This window comes from Taeniopygia guttata, chromosome 4 (assembly GCF_048771995.1).
Source record: "Taeniopygia guttata chromosome 4, bTaeGut7.mat, whole genome shotgun sequence".
NCBI lineage: Eukaryota > Metazoa > Chordata > Aves > Passeriformes > Estrildidae > Taeniopygia > Taeniopygia guttata.
Genome location: NC_133028.1, coordinates 23,873,916 through 23,890,489, shown reverse-complemented (window position 1 = coordinate 23,890,489; position 16,574 = coordinate 23,873,916). Strand labels below are relative to the sequence as shown.

Here is a 16,574-nt window from a genome sequence, read left to right as displayed (position 1 = left end):
CTACTTGGTGTGGTACTCTCTTACTTTGTTTTCATGTATTCAGCAGTTCTGTGACCCTGAAAAGCAGCAATGTGCATAGTACATTGTAAATGCAGCTCCGCCTTTGACTACCTTGTAAACAAACAAAATTGTTAGGGAAATTACATGTGCATGTATAGATTCTGTATATGGGTCCCCGTTCAACTTTCTGTTGCTTAATGATGATCTGGATCTCAGTTAGCCTTAAGTAATTAACCTTCTGAAAGTTTACTATCAAAAAACCTTTTCCAAAGGATTTGGATATATTAGGCTGCATTGGGGATGCTTTTTGTTGCATCAGGCTGCATACATGTGTGGTACAGGAGAACGCCATCAGACATTCTGACAGGATGAAATCTGCTTTTCTGTAGCATTATGAACTATCCTTCTGTAGGGCAGATGAAAAATGCTTTTGAAAATTAGTTGTTAGAGACAGCTGAAAAGTGGGAGATAAAAATGAGAAAATCAGGCTGCAGGAGGCTTTATGGTACAAGTTCTCTAACCATTATATAAAAGGTACATAACAACACCGCTTCTTTTTTTGTTCTCATAAGAAAATGGATTTAATTGAATGTTAGTGTGTGTTAATTGTCCTTAAAAATGTACCAGATCAAGCTAGGGTTAAAGTTCACTTGAGATTTCAAGTGGCTCAGCATGTCTCCATGAGTCTGACTCATCTGGTTTTGTGCTGATTTTAACCAGTTAAACCAGCAAGAAGCAAATACAGAAAGAAAAAATGATAGTGTCCTTCCGATGGAGTGGATTAAAGGGTTCATCAAAGGGCCCAGCAAACCGTGGAGGCAGCCTGCATAATGCAGTGAGGGCGCACACCTTGACACGGGGTGACAGCAGGACAGGACCTTCCCTCTGCAGCCAGAATCCCCTTCTTGCAAAGCCCCTGGCCACATCTGATGACATAGTTATATTTCAGAGCTACAGAACTCCAGTGGCAGTTATTATAGTGTAACTATTTGTGAAATGTAGTTGTCTGGACTGCTGTAAGGTATATTTTTAATTCTTGTCAGTTCTTTCATCTGATTGGTGCCGTGGCCCCATCAGTATTGCTGTATTAGAAGCTGTATTGCTGACACAAGGGGATGGAAATAGGTAGTTGGCAGCACAATTATCAAATTAGGACAGTGTTAAAACCAGTCATCACACTGAATCTGTAGTTCTAGCAGTGGAGGGAAACAGTTTGTCAAAATAGATTTTGTATAATGATCAGCTGGTTGGTGAGGCAGTCATTAAAATATATTGCTTACTGTCAGAAAGGGAGACTGCCCGACCTACTTTTGTCCTGAGCATATCAACACTAATAAATTTGGGGGAAAGAAGGGGAAGACTTGCCAAGCAGGTTAAGTAATGGTTGCAGATATCATTGAGATACACAAGAAAAGGGGTCAGTCTGGACAGAACCTCCCAGAAGATTTAAATGTAAAGGCCATGTGTAGTCCCAGATTTTGATCCACTTTTTTAAAGTCAGCATGCTCTTGTGTAAGAATTTGGTCCTGATTGGGAACTGATGTTTCCTGATGGTTTGAAAGCTGGAAAACACAGTGAAAGGGAGCAATCTCTTAAAGTTATCTGAGTATTGATACATAGCAATGTTTCTTTTTCTTTTTGCACATCCATCTTCAGTAACTGGGACTAAAAAAACATTACCTTTATTATTCTCTGAAAATAACAGTCTTGGCAATTAACTGGCAACAAGGCATGTTTTTTGTATCATAATAGTAACACGTAAAACTAGAATAGTGGAGTGTGGTTACAATACTAATTGTTACTACCAGGGAAAAAGCTATACTAAATTCTACTCTAAATAGCTTGAGGTAGTTTCAGGATATGTGTGGAGGAAGTGACTGTAGTGATCCTTGAGTTCTCTGATATGCCAAAAACAGAATAAACAGATAAACTATAGTGAGTCTCCTGGCACTTTTAATGATTATTGAATATATTCCTCTTGCCTTCCCCCTGCCCAATAATTTCAAAACTTTTTAATTTCAGAACTTTTAATTCCAATTACTGATTTATTTTGAAAACATATTGTCATAAAATCTATATCAGATTTATTTGATTCTCAAGCCCTATAAAATGTTCTCATTGACTTTGTAATAAGATTCAATGGCACAAAACCTGTTATAAAGAATATGTGCTACATATTTGTAATACTTGATTTGAATTCATAGAAACAAGGCATGCTTTAAAATATTATGTAAATTAGATATGTCTGTATGGATTTTCATAAGGAATCTAGCACATAACTGTGTACCACAGTTACGACTGGAAAATTCTTTAATTTTTTCCTTTTTTTTAGTACTACGAAATGGTGCATGGGAGATTGTCCACTGGGAAAAGGTGTGTGTCTTTATTGGTCACTTTTAGAGCATAAATAATATTTAATATTTGTTTTATTTCTCCATGTAATTATTAATGATAAAGAATAACTGGTATTATGGGAAATGTATAATCTCTTGTATTTTATTTTCTCTTTATTGATATTTGTCTCTCAAAACATACATTGAAGTCAAGTCAGTTTTCATGTCATGAGTTCAAACTGGTCAAGTTCAGTGGAAATAAGCTGAATGATATGATGGCTGTGGCAAAATTACTCACTTCCTTAGTATAATGTGGTTTTCCAAGGCAGAAACTTCTTTATGGAAACTAGTTACTTCCTGTATTTGTTGAACTTCGTCAGCTTAAATCATGAGAACTTTAAATGATGTTTATGCAGTGGTTAGGAAGGGACTCTTAAAGGTATCTTTCAAGATAAACTTTATGCTATCATCTAGTCACTTAGTTTTAATGGTTGCCATACCTGAAAACTTGAAGAAAATTTGACCCACCATAATTTGGAGCCAGGGTTCAGATGGCTTATACCTTTGAAGAAGCAAGAATATAGTGTGATGCAGTAAAACTGTGGTCTTAGGTGAGATTAATTTCTTCTTTAACTCAGCTTCAGTCTTTCAGTAAAGTATTTAACAAAATCAGGCAAATTAAAGAACTGCATAGAGAAGGCTATTAAATATTAGGTCTATTTGGCCAGTTAAGCTTATTAAAGATTAGATTTCCAAAGAATTCCAATAACTTTTGGAATTATAATAGTTGTACAATCTAACTTCTCTAAGTGTCTGAGTTTCTAACAGTCTTGCTAGGAAATTCAGCAGGTAAATATTTACTGTGCTTAAAACAAGGGTATAATACATTTTGTTTGAGACCATTAACCAATTCCCAGTTTTCTTTCAGGTAGATGTTGGAGATATAGTTATAATAAAAGGCAAAGAGTATATACCTGCTGACACTGTACTGCTCTCATCAAGGTAGAGATGCCCACTGATACTTATAGTGTAGAGGCTGGTTTCTCTACCCTGCATTTATTTATTTATTGTGATTGCTCCAAGGAAATAAAGAATAAACAAAAGTGCTGCTGTTTTGAAGTGTACTCTTGTGTTCATTTGGTCATTTATCATTTAAATCAATGTTTGGTTTTTTTTAAATTGTGACAATTGCAGTTTTAAAATTACACTGGCATTCAATTTACCCCTAAGAAGAATGTAGTATGTTAATTTTGTTGTTGACTACAATACAAAAAAGGGTGGTTCCCTGTCTAAAAATTGGACCTCAACTGCTATATTTAGCCATGTTGACTTTTTGATATGTACCCAACAAATTTCATCCCATAAGTAAATCAAAATTGATATATTACAGGGAACAGAAATGGTTTCTAAATTATATAGTCTCCAGTTTGATAATTGAATCAGGGAAAAAAGTGAACATGAGATGTGAATCATCAAATTAGTGCTGTCTGAACACTCACTTTATTATCTAAAATATATAATTTTGAATAATTTTATCAGTTGGAGGCAAGACTTAATTTTTAGCATGTAATGCTGTGACCCTTTTACATGGACAATCAGAGATTGTTTATCATCATTTCCTTGGACAGTTTTATTTAAGAAATCCACATCTTAAGTGGGAGATGCATGTTTTTCAACATCTATTTGATCAGGTCAACAGACAACAGATTCTAAGAATGCTTTTTAATGGATATTACCTAAATGTGAATGTGTTGTAATTTTTTTTTTCTGGCACAAGCATAAGTGTTATGTATGTGACTATGGTTTAGGTATAAACCCTCTGTGACCCCACACTGAAGTTAATTAATCTACTCATTACAATTAATAAAGTTAGGATCCTATGTGTTTCTGTTGACAGGCTGTGGTATAGACTAGTACATTGTTTCTCTGTCTTCCATTATATCTCAAAATTAAGTGCAACTGTTTCTAAAACACATCTAATAAATTATTATCTAGTGTAAAGTAGTTCCCAGAAAATGCTGTAAATTTCCCCCACAGTCTGTCTTCAGTGCAAATGTTATTCATAACTTAGCTTGTATTGAGTTTCTTCTGTAAACCTTTTACTTCTGTACTTTGAGAAGCATTTACAAATTCTCCACCAAGGATCTTTGCTTCTCCACCAAGAACTCTGCAGGCAATACACCATGCAGTAAGAACACATTTTCTGTCGGCCTGATAATAGCTTCTGTCATGCAAATGTCTTGCATCCTCTCCGAGCAGCTTCTTCATAATCTTCCTGAGTAATCCCCTAAATTGGAATCTATTCCTAGATGTCTTCACAGTTTTGCCCTTTCACATTTGGAGGACACTTGCATCACAGTTGTGGTTTACACACAGGAAGCACCAACTGCCTGAAAAGCCTACTTTGCAATCCTTGTAACCCCAAAGGAATCTTGTATCACAAGTTGACAGTGAAAATAATAGTTAGCTGCTACTGGACTTTCCACTTTTTTTAACCCCTCTTTAGTGCCTTTTTTAGAGCACGCAATGTGTGTTCTACTATGTGTGTCCAACTATGACCGTTACTCACGTTGAATTTTCCTGTCAGCTTTTTTTCTAGGATCCAGTTTGCAATGGGGACTCTTTGAATCACATTTGCCTTTCTAGGCCCAGTTCAGGCAATTCTTCCAGCTTAATTGTTTTCCCTAGTTGTGTTACTAGGATCCTGTTTCAGCCTTGCTTCCAGGAGAGAACCCTGTACTACTACATGACCTGTAATTTTGCCTGCATACTGGCATTTGCTCTCCTCCATCTCTTATCTCCATGTGGCCATGTCTCTTCTGGAAGACTCTCAGCAATTTTGCTTTCAGGTCTTTATTGATACCCAGCTACATTTTAGGTTCCAGAAGCAATGCAAGTCTGTGGGCCTGGTTTTAATTCAAACTAATAATACCGGATTTTTTTTAACAGCAATAGCAGTTGCTGGAAAACAAGAGGATCTTAATTAATTTAGGAAACTATAATCTCTTACAGTGAAGGACACAAACCTCTGAGATTTAATTCTGTATGGTTCTTGGTGGTTCAGTGTACACTAAAATTTGCAAAACAGGAAAAAAATACAAAATAATTTTCAGCATGTCTACATAGAAAAGGTACTTGTTACCTGGCTCTTCAGAAAAGCTGCTGGAAAATTTGTTGTTGTGGCTTTTATTTTTTAATTGATGTATGGACTGTCTAGAAACTTGGTCAGTTGAGAAATAAGCATAACACTTTTTTATGTTTACGTACAATGTCAGTGTGTTCTGCAGCTAAAAGTTTGTGCCTTACAGTAAAATAAGCCACTTGAGTAAAAATGAAAGTGTTCTAGCTCTTTTCTTTCTGACCTGATTAAAATAGATTTTGAAAAAATTGTCATCAGACATTTTAATTAACATGTATTGTTTGAATAATAATTTCAAACTCTGTCTTTTTGTCTTTGTTCATTTGTTTTGTTTTGTTGTTGGTTTTTTTTTTTTCCCTATCACTTATTTTTCTGTTCTAATCATTTCAAACTGGGATGTGTAGGTGGCAGTAGGGGAAGTAGTGAAAGTGACCAATGGGGAACATCTCCCAGCTGATCTCATCAGTCTGTCATCAAGGTTAGAATAAAGTAGTTGCACAGGATACGTGTATGTGGGTCCTCATATACCAAATATGAAAAGCATTGCCATGTTGATAATCTTTCCTTTGCTAGTCACCTTTCTCCAACAAAACCTACATATTTATAAAATTAGAAAGGGTTCTTTTATCAAACACAGATCATGAACGTGAAAATACACAATAACACTTCAAGAAGTTAAAATTGTTTCAGTCCTCTTGGTTTTTACACTACCTCCATGAAATTTTATCAAACAAGTTGTCACTGAATAAACACAGTTAAACACCAGTTGAATATATTTTTTAAAGGAATAGATATGTTTCTACCAACTTGCTATTTTCAGCAAAGAATATAGTTTAACATTGGTAAGAGTGGTAGAGGACCCTCTGCACAAACTTGGATGTTGCACAATCTCTGCTGCATGTGGTGGCAAAAGCAGCGTTGTTCCTGTGTATTGTGACAAAATGCATGTTTCTTAGACAGCTTTATGCTATTGTCTGCACTATTACCACACTTTGTTTTTTCCCTAACCAATCAATGGGCCTGCCTTGATCTAACTTTAATTTACTTTGGAGGTCACTGTAATCTGCTACAGTTCTTGCAACTAAGCATGTGTCTCACTTGAAATGTCTTTGCTGCCTTAGTTTGTTTTAAAAGTGCTTGACAAAAATATTGTTTGGTTTTTATTGTTAACTAATAAAAATGTTAGAATTATGAAAATTGTCTTACACAGGTGGTTCCATCCAAGCAGGCTAAGTAAAAGTTATTTATATTTTTAGAGAAGTTTGCCAATAATAAAACAGTGGCCTGAATGTACCTTATTACAATTTTTCACACTAATGCTTGTACTTTACAAAATTCTGTTAAGATAACCTACTTAACATCCTGCATATAATCTAAAATTAAATCGCTGCCCTTTAGCCACTTTTGCATTAATAAAGGAAATTTTAAAAATAATTGATGCTCGAATTTCATGCTAGAAGGAAGAAAAACACTACAAGGATTTAAGTGGTGTGGAGAGTAAAACTTTATTCTTTTCAGTGTTAAGGGGTTTTTATGATTTACTTGATCCTTTTCAGAATCAAAACTTGTTCTGTCTTAGATTTAAATAGTAGACGTTCTGTCCTCACACTCAGAAAATATGTAAAGATAGAACACTTCTGTGTACAGTGCTTTTGTCAATGTTTCATTTAAGAAAATAAGCTTTGGCGAACTTCTCTGAAAATGTAAAGTACTGTTTGTTTTTTATAGACTTGGCTGTAAATTATTCTGGTTTTGAAGATTTGATAAGACAAACCTCTTTGCATAAATTATTACAAGATTACAGGATGATTATGGATGTTGCCATTATAATTTTGAATTCAGGACTTTTTTTCTCTTAATAGTGAACCACAAGCCATGTGCTACATTGAAACATCTAACTTAGATGGTGAGACAAACTTAAAAATTCGACAGGTAGGAATTTCATTTTTGGGAATATTGCTAATATTATTTTTGTCTATTAATGCTTAAAAGGCATTTTATTACATTAATGGATCTTCTAGAAGACTGAAATTTTAGTGGTTTGAATAAAAAACTATGGATTATTGGCATCATAAAAGTAGTGGAGGAATGAGTGGTTACTCCTAAGTCATTCTTTGTGCTTTGTTTTAGGGTTTTTCTTTGTGAGAATAGGTAGAAACATAAATTGTTTGGATATTGGTTTTGTTTCTAGAGAATAGATGATGGGGCAGAAGCCCTGCAGAAAGCAGCTGATGGGGCCAGTATTGCCCTTCAGGGACAGGTAGGGAATAGCAGATTTTGGCTGAGTGCTCTGTCAGTGTGCAGGGGCATTCTTTCTGAGCTCTGTGATGGATTATGACCCTATCTTGGTCATGGTATTTCCAGATGCCAAGGTGACTTTTTCACTGTAGCACCCAATTGTGACAGTAAAATGAAGCTGGTTCATTTTGCTCCCATAGGGATGATTGTTTTCTGGTCTTGCTATTAGGTTTGTAATATGTAGATTTGTTATTGGATAGTGATTTTTAATGTCACGACAAATGAATTTTGTTTACAGGGTTTGCCACTGACATCAGACATCAAGGACACAGAAAGTTTGATGCAACTCTCTGGCAGAATTGAGTGTGAGAGCCCAAACCGACATCTCTATGACTTTGTTGGAAACATCAGGCTGGATGGGCATGGGTACGTAAATACAAGGAAGAAGATCTTGGGAGATTCAGTCTATACAGTAGACAGCTATGTGTTCTTAAACTACTGAAGTAAAAATCTGAGCAATAAATTTTCTTTTAAGTATTCTCTGCTAGACTTTAGTCTTTTGAAAACCTAGAAGCATAAAACCTTACTTCTGATGCCTAAAACTTGAGTTGTTTTACTAGTTGTACTTCAGAAAGCATTAGATATTGATAATAGGAGAGACTGCTAATCAAATTCTGACAGTTCTGGAATATGTACCTGAAAACTCACTTCTTAGGCGTGTCATTTGTTACAGAAGCTGAATAGAAATAATGTTGCTTTTTTTTGTTTTTAATTGTTGTTTTCTTCTTTTTGTCGAAGTGTGGAGTGGAACAGAGTCCATTGCTGTATACCTCAAATCCTTCTAATTTGGTAGCTGAAAAATGTTTAATACCTTAGTTTACTGAAAGCAGGTTCCTTTACAAATAGAAAATATGCACTTAGAACACACATGCTTGTAAAACTGCTTAGTAAATTCTGAAAATACTGAAAAGCTTACCAAATACTTACCAATACATCAATAGTCAGGGTCCTCTGTGGATTCACAGAACATTTATTGCCAGATCCAGAATTGGTGGATCCTTAATTCCCAAAGATTTAGAGTATTTCTTATTTATTTGTTAGGTATTTATTTCTCCATATCCAATATTGTTCATGTTTGTAGTTTTAGACTGATACATATAGTACTAACTGATACCTCTTTTTTTCCCCCTTACTATTCCATTTTTTATTTACTGATTTCTTACAGATGCATTCTGGGATTTTTCAGTCTCAAGAGTGTGGAGCTATTAAAATTCCACTGTACTTGTCATTAAGAAGAAAAAAATATTTACCTGTAATTCTTCTCTGAGGGTAATAGTTATAGCAGATCCACACATTAATTCTTGCTCCTTGGCTAGAAGGAAAAGCACACTTTCCTTTTTACTCTAATAATTCAATTTTTAAAATTTGATTTTAAAAATAAATATTGAATGTGTTGTTGGCTGTTATGCCTCAAGAATGTGTAGGAGGACGCCATCTGCTGGTCAAGAAGATTTTCATTTGAGAAATTATGTTCTAGAATATTTTGCCAATCATTCCTGTGCAGTAGGATAGTTCCAAAAGTGTGGCTCTAATATATTTACCTTCAGTGAAAAAGAATTACAAGTAAGTAACTCTTTTTGGATCTTAGCCTTACTTCAACCTGAAAAATCAGGGATATCTTCTTTTTCTGCCCATGACATAGAGGGAGTGCAAATTCATCTAATTGATATTTATTTGTCCAGATCTTTAGACCTTCCTACCACATTATGTAGATCCAGCAGGTGTGATTTACACTTTATTCTTTGCCATCTTAATATATTTGCAAAAGCAATAGAGGATTCTGAAAATGTGTCTCCCTCTTCTTTCACTTAATGTAAGTCATTGGAGTGCCATAAATGTTGTATCTTTTTGACGCTTTCAGTCTTTCCTTTTACCCTTCATGGGAGAGCAACTCAAAAAAAAAAGTTTTCTTTTTTTCTTTGGGATATCCAGTATTCAAGGAGACAGAACACCATTACAGATTTTTTGCCTTTTGGTTAAAGCTGTGAACTAAAAGAGGCAAAAGTTTTCTGGCTATCCTCAGCCTTTGAATGAGCTAATGCTTATCACCAAAGTGTGCAGCTCTTTATTACACTTATGAGTATACAAAATCATGCCAGCTTGGTTTTTGTCCTTGAAGACATTTAGCTAGAGAAGGGAGAAAAGTTCTTTGACCTGATTTATATGAGCATATGACTTGACAGTGGCTTGGTGAATGGTGAGGGGATTGTGCAACACAAGGTCAAATTCTGGTTATCCAGGCCTAAAGTATATGTTTTCCTGAAGACATTCTTAAAGTTTTGGATAAGAGTGAAGTATTTTTGAAACCTTAGATTTTTAGCCTAGTTTTTATCTGTCAAGTTTTCTCTGTCAAAACTCCCAAAAAGTTAACTGTGAAAATTAGGTTCCTAACCTATTAACAATAATCATGTAAATTTTGAGAAATTATTTTTAACAAATGTTGATTACGTTTAATCATTACCATTGACTGGTTTAGTGTTAAAATGTAAAACTTCTTATTTCTAGTACTGTTCCATTGGGATCTGATCAGATTCTGCTACGAGGAGCTCAGCTGAGAAATACTCAGTGGGTTCACGGGATAGTTGTCTATACTGGACATGACACAAAACTTATGCAGGTTTGTCCCTTGGATTTTGTTCGACCTGTCTGTTTTATTACCTTAATTTACCATTCCATGGTACAAAAATATGGCTTGGTTCAATATAGTACTAAAATGTCAGTAATAGAGGATATTTTATATCAATTAAAAGCAATAAAAATAAAGCAATTTCTTGTTATTTTAGTCATTTTATCCCAAAGTAGTTTTTTCACTAGTAAGCATATTTATTGATTCTGTCTTGTAACTTGTGCATTGAAAACTCTTTATTAGCAAGTTCTGTTATCATAGTTTTTTCATTTTTGGCTGCTCCTAAAACTGCCCTCTAGTGGGGCTTTTTTTCCAGTACAAAGGTAATCATTCTTGTCAGAAAAACGAAAAGTGAGGAGGGAAGAGACTGAAATTACTTTGCCTGATTTGTTTTGAAGTATCAGAATTGAGATGCACCTGTTGAGAAAAAAGAATTTCAGACTGGTCATTTGTGCCTTATTTATTGCTTTTCTAATTTGTAAAATAGTTACTTGAAAAAGTGTGTCTGTTTTAGCAGCTGTCTTCTATTGCACTGACAATGTATATGCACATTCATTTTAACGTTTACTGTTAACTATTGGTGTTACCAGTGTTCTGTGTGATTCTTGTGTCACAATTTAAAGCTCCAGTTCATAGATTTATAAGCTGCTGGCTTTTGAGTTATTTTAAGTTAAAGAGTTGTGGCATTTTTGGTGATGATTTGGGAGAATATTGAGAAAAGGATGCAGTAAAATGTAATTTGAAAAGCAAGAACCATGTTACCTCATCTAATGTTTAATAACCACTGTTGGTTTTTGTCTTTTGCAGAATTCAACAAGTCCACCTCTTAAAATGTCAAATGTGGAAAGAATTACAAATATTCAGATTTTGATTTTGTTCTGCATCCTTATTGCCATGTCTTTGATCTGCTCTATTGGTTCAGCTATATGGAACCAAAGGCATACTGGAAGAGACTGGTATCTTGATCTAAATTGTAAGATCTAAAAGATTATATTAATATTTTATTATGTGGTTGCCTTTCATATTTGGAAAGTAGGATAATTACCTTCCCTTGCACAGTGTTTTTTTGTCAATCTCTCTTTGTTGACTAAAGTCATTAGGCTAGGTATATCGTAGCAAGTATAAAATTTGCCTAACTGTGCCATCTGAGCTCTTGCTAAATTCAGGAAGGGCGAGATGATTTGTGTGTCTCTACTTTTTTAGACATTCCATCTCTGCAGCTCAGCAAGGTCTGCATCAGCATTCCAGTGGCATAAACAGTCAGCTTCCTAGACATCAGACTGAAGCCTCTTTGAGCTGTTACCAATAGATTGCACTTAAAGCTGCGGTGATTTTTCTGAATTTTTAAACTTGCTTGTCTTAGGAAATGATGCTGTGGCTTTATAATTTTTACTGGGCTTTAACTAGTCAATATCAGCACTTAATAGACTCCTCCTAAAGAAGATAAAAAGAGACACAAGTTTCATCTAACATATTACACTGGGCACTTATAGATAAGGTGGATGTAGGGCAGTGTGATGTTACACAGGCCTTCATGGCAGCATGCAACACACTGACAGAGTCTGACACTCTGTGAGGGAACAAAATTTAAAAGAAGTTTTCATGAATATACTTGGCAGTTAATTATTCATATTTTTGGAATTTCTTAGGACCCTTTATACTTAGGCAGAGCCAGAACTGAAACAGAGCTCCTGAGTACAAAGCTTCTGAATGTAGTCAACAAAAAGGGGTTTTTGGGGGTTTTGGTAAGTTCTTAAAGAAAAATCTTGAAGTTCTGATTTGAAGGCATTCCTAAAGTTTCTGTGTCTGCATTTATGATGAGCTATGCTTCCCTTCTTTTTGAAGCTGAGAAATAAACATTTTTTTTTTTAATTATGAAACTCAGCTTTCATGTTTTCCTAGTGAGATAGAAAAAAGTGAACTAGTTCATAGAATATTGACAATTCTGGGTAATATCAAAGAAGGGCATTAGATGTGCTTCATATGTGCATTTTTTTTTCTTTTCTGGGAAATATAAAAGTTTTAAGGATATGGTGGCTAGCACAGTAGTGAAGCAGCTCATAAATTGCTGTTATTCCTGAAAAAAGAAACATTAAATAGTGGCCATTGATATTTTGATTTGTGTGTTCTAAACTGATTATCCATGTCAGTTTATTTTCTTATATCTGTCTCGTGATTAAATGAAATTGCTTTGAACTTTGTAAGGTATATCCTTTAAGACTGTATTCAGTATCTAGATGTTCTGATAGCAGATATGTAAGAAGCATTATAATTTATATGTAAATGCATTTTATACTCCTTTCTCCTTAGTTATTTAATTTTTTAGCTCCCTGATCTTTTAGGCAAGTACATCATTTGGTGTTGGAATTGATATTAATGAAAGTCTCCAAAACCTTCTTTCCTGGATCTTAGAGTAACAACCAAAACCACATTGGACAGACAGGGGAAACCTATCTGAGGCTAATTTTCTTTGATATACCTTAAATACAGCTAGGCAGGATCCATCTCTTACCCTTTTGCAGTACTGCACAGCAGACTTTCCCATTCTCATCCTTTCTGAGGAGCACCTCTAACTCTAGAGTTATCTTTAAAAGAAAAACCTAAAACTTTGAAGGAAAAAGTATTATAAAACTACTTGTTGTATATGTTAATACTCACATTTCCAGTTGTTTAGAACTTTCACTAGAATCTCTAATTTCATATCTTCCTTTCATGGGGTGTGAATTTAACCTCTTTCATAGCATTTTGCTCTGTTGAGGGAGAGTATATGATTGTGTGAAGGTAGATTGAAAAAAAATTCATTCCACTATATACTTCCCCTTTCAAAATGTAAAACTATTACATTTTGAGTTTAGAACTTGGTTGCTTATATAGATATTCCCAGATTTTGATCTTAAAATGTAGCAAAAGAGGAAATGGCTGGTAAGTTTGCTCTTCAGAAACTGGAGATGATTGCAAAGATTGCTGAACTCCACTATTATAATAGAGGTCCTTAAGTCTGGGGAAGGTCTTATCTATAGGCAAGTGATACTGTAATTAATTCCAAAGATTCTTTTTAGAACACTTTAAAAATCAGCTGTTAATGCAATATTTTGAATACAGTACATATATGTACTTCTAATTACAGTCTCAAATATTTGTTTGATTACTTTGTTTTTTGGCAGATGGTGGAGCAAGCAACTTTGGGTTGAATTTCTTGACTTTCATCATTCTCTTCAATAATCTTATTCCAATCAGCTTGTTGGTTACACTTGAAGTCGTTAAATTTATCCAGGCGTATTTCATAAATTGGGTAAATATTATTTTTATAATATTGATTTCTAAAATAAAGTGGTTCACACGTAAGTGAAAGGATGGATTGCTTGTCTATGCATACATTTTTTTCAGGCTTTTTCTAAATGCTGTTTATTTATTATTAGTGGAATCAGGATAATAAATTATCCTTATATATATATAATATATGATTATATAATTTATTATTACCTCACATTATAAACTCTGAGGTAAAAATAAATTATTTCATTTAGTGCTCTTTTACCTGCACCAGATTAATTTTTGGAGCATATTTGTTGTGATCCACTAATTGTAGGGAAGCAAACTGAACCTTCTGTGGATTGCAGATAGAAACTTAAGGTTCAAATATTCCCCAAAATATGATTATAGCCAAGCAAGTTTAAGTGTTGATACCCAAAAATTGATACATTTTATTTAACAATAAATGGGAAAGAAGGAAAAAGAAAAAGGGGGTGGGGGGACAGGAAGAGTGAGAGAGACAGATTAAATAGAAATGTATCACCCCTCTGTGGGTCCCAACGATGTGTCATCGGTCCTCTCCATCTGTCTGGTCTTCTTGGTGATGAGGATCTGCCTCCAAAAGGCACAGTGTTCAGTGGATTAATATGTAATTAACCAGCCTGGTTTGGGCCATGTGGAAATGTCCAGGGCAAGTTTGACGCTGTCTCTGGCAAGACTCCATCGTTTGCAGCATTTTGCATCACATGCAGTGCTCTGGGGCAAGGCCTCAGGAATGAGTCTGGAGAGCACTTTGAAGGTGTTCGATGTTTGTGACACCCCCTCAATTGCCCCTCACATGACTGTCCTGTGGATGTGGCTTTCCTGGGCTGCTGGGGCGTTGTTTCACAGCTGAGCCAGTTTGTGGGCTGGAGGATGAGTGTTCACTACCTCTGGCCAGAGGTTGCACCGCACACCCAAGGCCCTCCTCCTCCTCCTCCCTTGGTGGGGAAGGAGTCTGCACAAACCCGGCAGCCAGACTGGGAGCTGTGGCGGATGATTTTCGGGACAGCTACTGGGCTTGGCCCTCCTGTGCATGCTGTCCCAGCCTTATCTGTTTCTTCCCAGACCTGAGAAGATTGAACAAAAGTGTTTTTATCTTATCTCAAGCTCTCTTAGGTAGCTTAACTCACAGTCCAAGGTTTCATGCGGGGGGCCCATTCAAGGTGGGCCTTGGTGGTTGCAGCTTTTCACGTCAATGTTTAAGCCATGAACTATTAACATTTCAGTCTCTTGACAGTGTTTTTCTGCTTTTTACTTTCTCAGTATTGATATTCAGGTATCAATTTCATTCAGAATGACCAAAAGAATGTGTCTTGGCAGCGCTGGGGAGTTTTGTCCAGTTTCATATTTTCTTCCCAGACTTTGGCATTTTGCTTTGGCATTGTGCTTATTTTTTTTTCCAAGCACAACCCTAGTTTAATGGAGTGGGGTTTATTGTACAAGGCAGTGTCTGCTAGTATTATCCCTTATGAAACATATAAAGATCATTTTGGCATCCTTTAATTTTTTTTCTTAATGAATTAGTGGGGGAAATGAAGGGAATACTATGAGCTGGAAGTGAGCTATTTTCCTTAAAGCCATGGAAACATGCCTTCCATTTTTCCATTTTTTCCAAATCTAAATTTATCGTAGCATTCTGAACACTTTAATCCTATTCTTTGATCAAATATGTGAAATAGATTTGTATGTGTGAGATATGTTGTGGAGATGATAGGTAAGGATGCATGTGAAGTAGCAGGTGAAGCATATGCTTTATTTTAAAAATTAAATACTTTTGTGAGCAGTCAGCTGGTTTTGATTTCTTATGGGTTTTTTGTTTGGTTGGTTTTTTTTTTTGCTGTAAAAAAAATTGTTAGCAAATTGGAGAATGCAGTGAATTTCTTCCTTAATTGTCTGTATTTTAAAATAAATATTCAACAAAGACACATCTTGAATGTGTACATTGCTGCTGTTTATACAAGAAATCAGAAAGGCAGTTTTAACTTTTCTTCCTGTCCCAGTTTCTCATTATGAGGGATTAGTTGACTTTTATTTGTCCTAATCTGATACTCTGCACATTTATCTTAAGTAATATTTCTCTTTCTGTGTAGATTATATTTGTATGGAGAAGCTGGTCATCTGCAATCTGTTGCACTACATTACCATGTTTGACAATGTTTTAATCTTTTACTGTATGTAAAAACAAACTCTGATGTTTATTTAGCAAGTAGGAGGAAGAACTCACATGTATGAATTGTATCTTAAGTTTATTGTGTACTCTCAAATTTGTCTTCATATTTTTATCTCAAGATATATTTATCTTGCTATTTAGAAATGACTCCCTAAGAGTCATTTCTGGTTGTTGCTAATGTCATTTTAAATGTGTGGGTTAACAGTTTTTCAATAATACTGATCACTAGAAATAATCTGAGCAAAATCACCCATGAGAAAATGCTATTTCTTCTGGGGTCTCTTGGAAGTGATCTTATAGTGTCTGTGGCTTCCCATGTTGAAACAATCTTAGGTAGATCTATTCATGTATGGTCTTTTCTTCTACACTTAACTGTTCTATTTATGTGCTAGATTTTTTGTGAGAACTTCTGGAAGACTGATTTTTACATATATGTACTTTTTTTATCTCTAGGACATAGACATGCACTATGAACCTACGGACACTGCTGCAATGGCTCGTACTTCCAATCTCAATGAAGAACTTGGACAGGTAGATAAAAGAATTACTGATTCTAACTCTGTATTGAAATTATTCATGTGAGGATTTATTTCAAAAAATATACACTCTAGTCTTATTATTTGCTTTGTTCTATCCTCATTGTTTTGTCAGATATTTTTAAAAATACTTGCAGTATCAGTGAATTAAAACCAGTATTACATGAACAATCTCTGT

General features: G+C 35.0%; 1 protein-coding gene across 8 annotated transcripts in view; it reads left to right on the top strand.

Annotated features, from left to right (window-relative positions):
* Positions 1-16,574, top strand: part of ATP8A1 (ATPase phospholipid transporting 8A1) — a 105,238-nt gene that overhangs the window by 16,398 nt on the left and 72,266 nt on the right. For 2 of the 8 annotated variants that reach the window (XM_002186576.7, XM_030270990.4), the window contains exons 6-13: positions 2,333-2,373; positions 3,262-3,335; positions 7,335-7,404; positions 8,009-8,136; positions 10,276-10,387; positions 11,204-11,369; positions 13,561-13,688; positions 16,314-16,391. In XM_002186576.7, the coding sequence (XP_002186612.1) occupies positions 2,333-2,373; positions 3,262-3,335; positions 7,335-7,404; positions 8,009-8,136; positions 10,276-10,387; positions 11,204-11,369; positions 13,561-13,688; positions 16,314-16,391 (797 nt within the window). Of the gene's footprint in view, positions 1-2,332; positions 2,374-3,261; positions 3,336-5,876; positions 5,951-7,334; positions 7,405-8,008; positions 8,137-10,275; positions 10,388-11,203; positions 11,370-13,560; positions 13,689-16,313; positions 16,392-16,574 lie in introns of those variants that run through there. The other 6 variants (XM_002186543.7, XM_072928120.1, XM_072928124.1 and 3 more) reach the window with 4 other exon arrangements.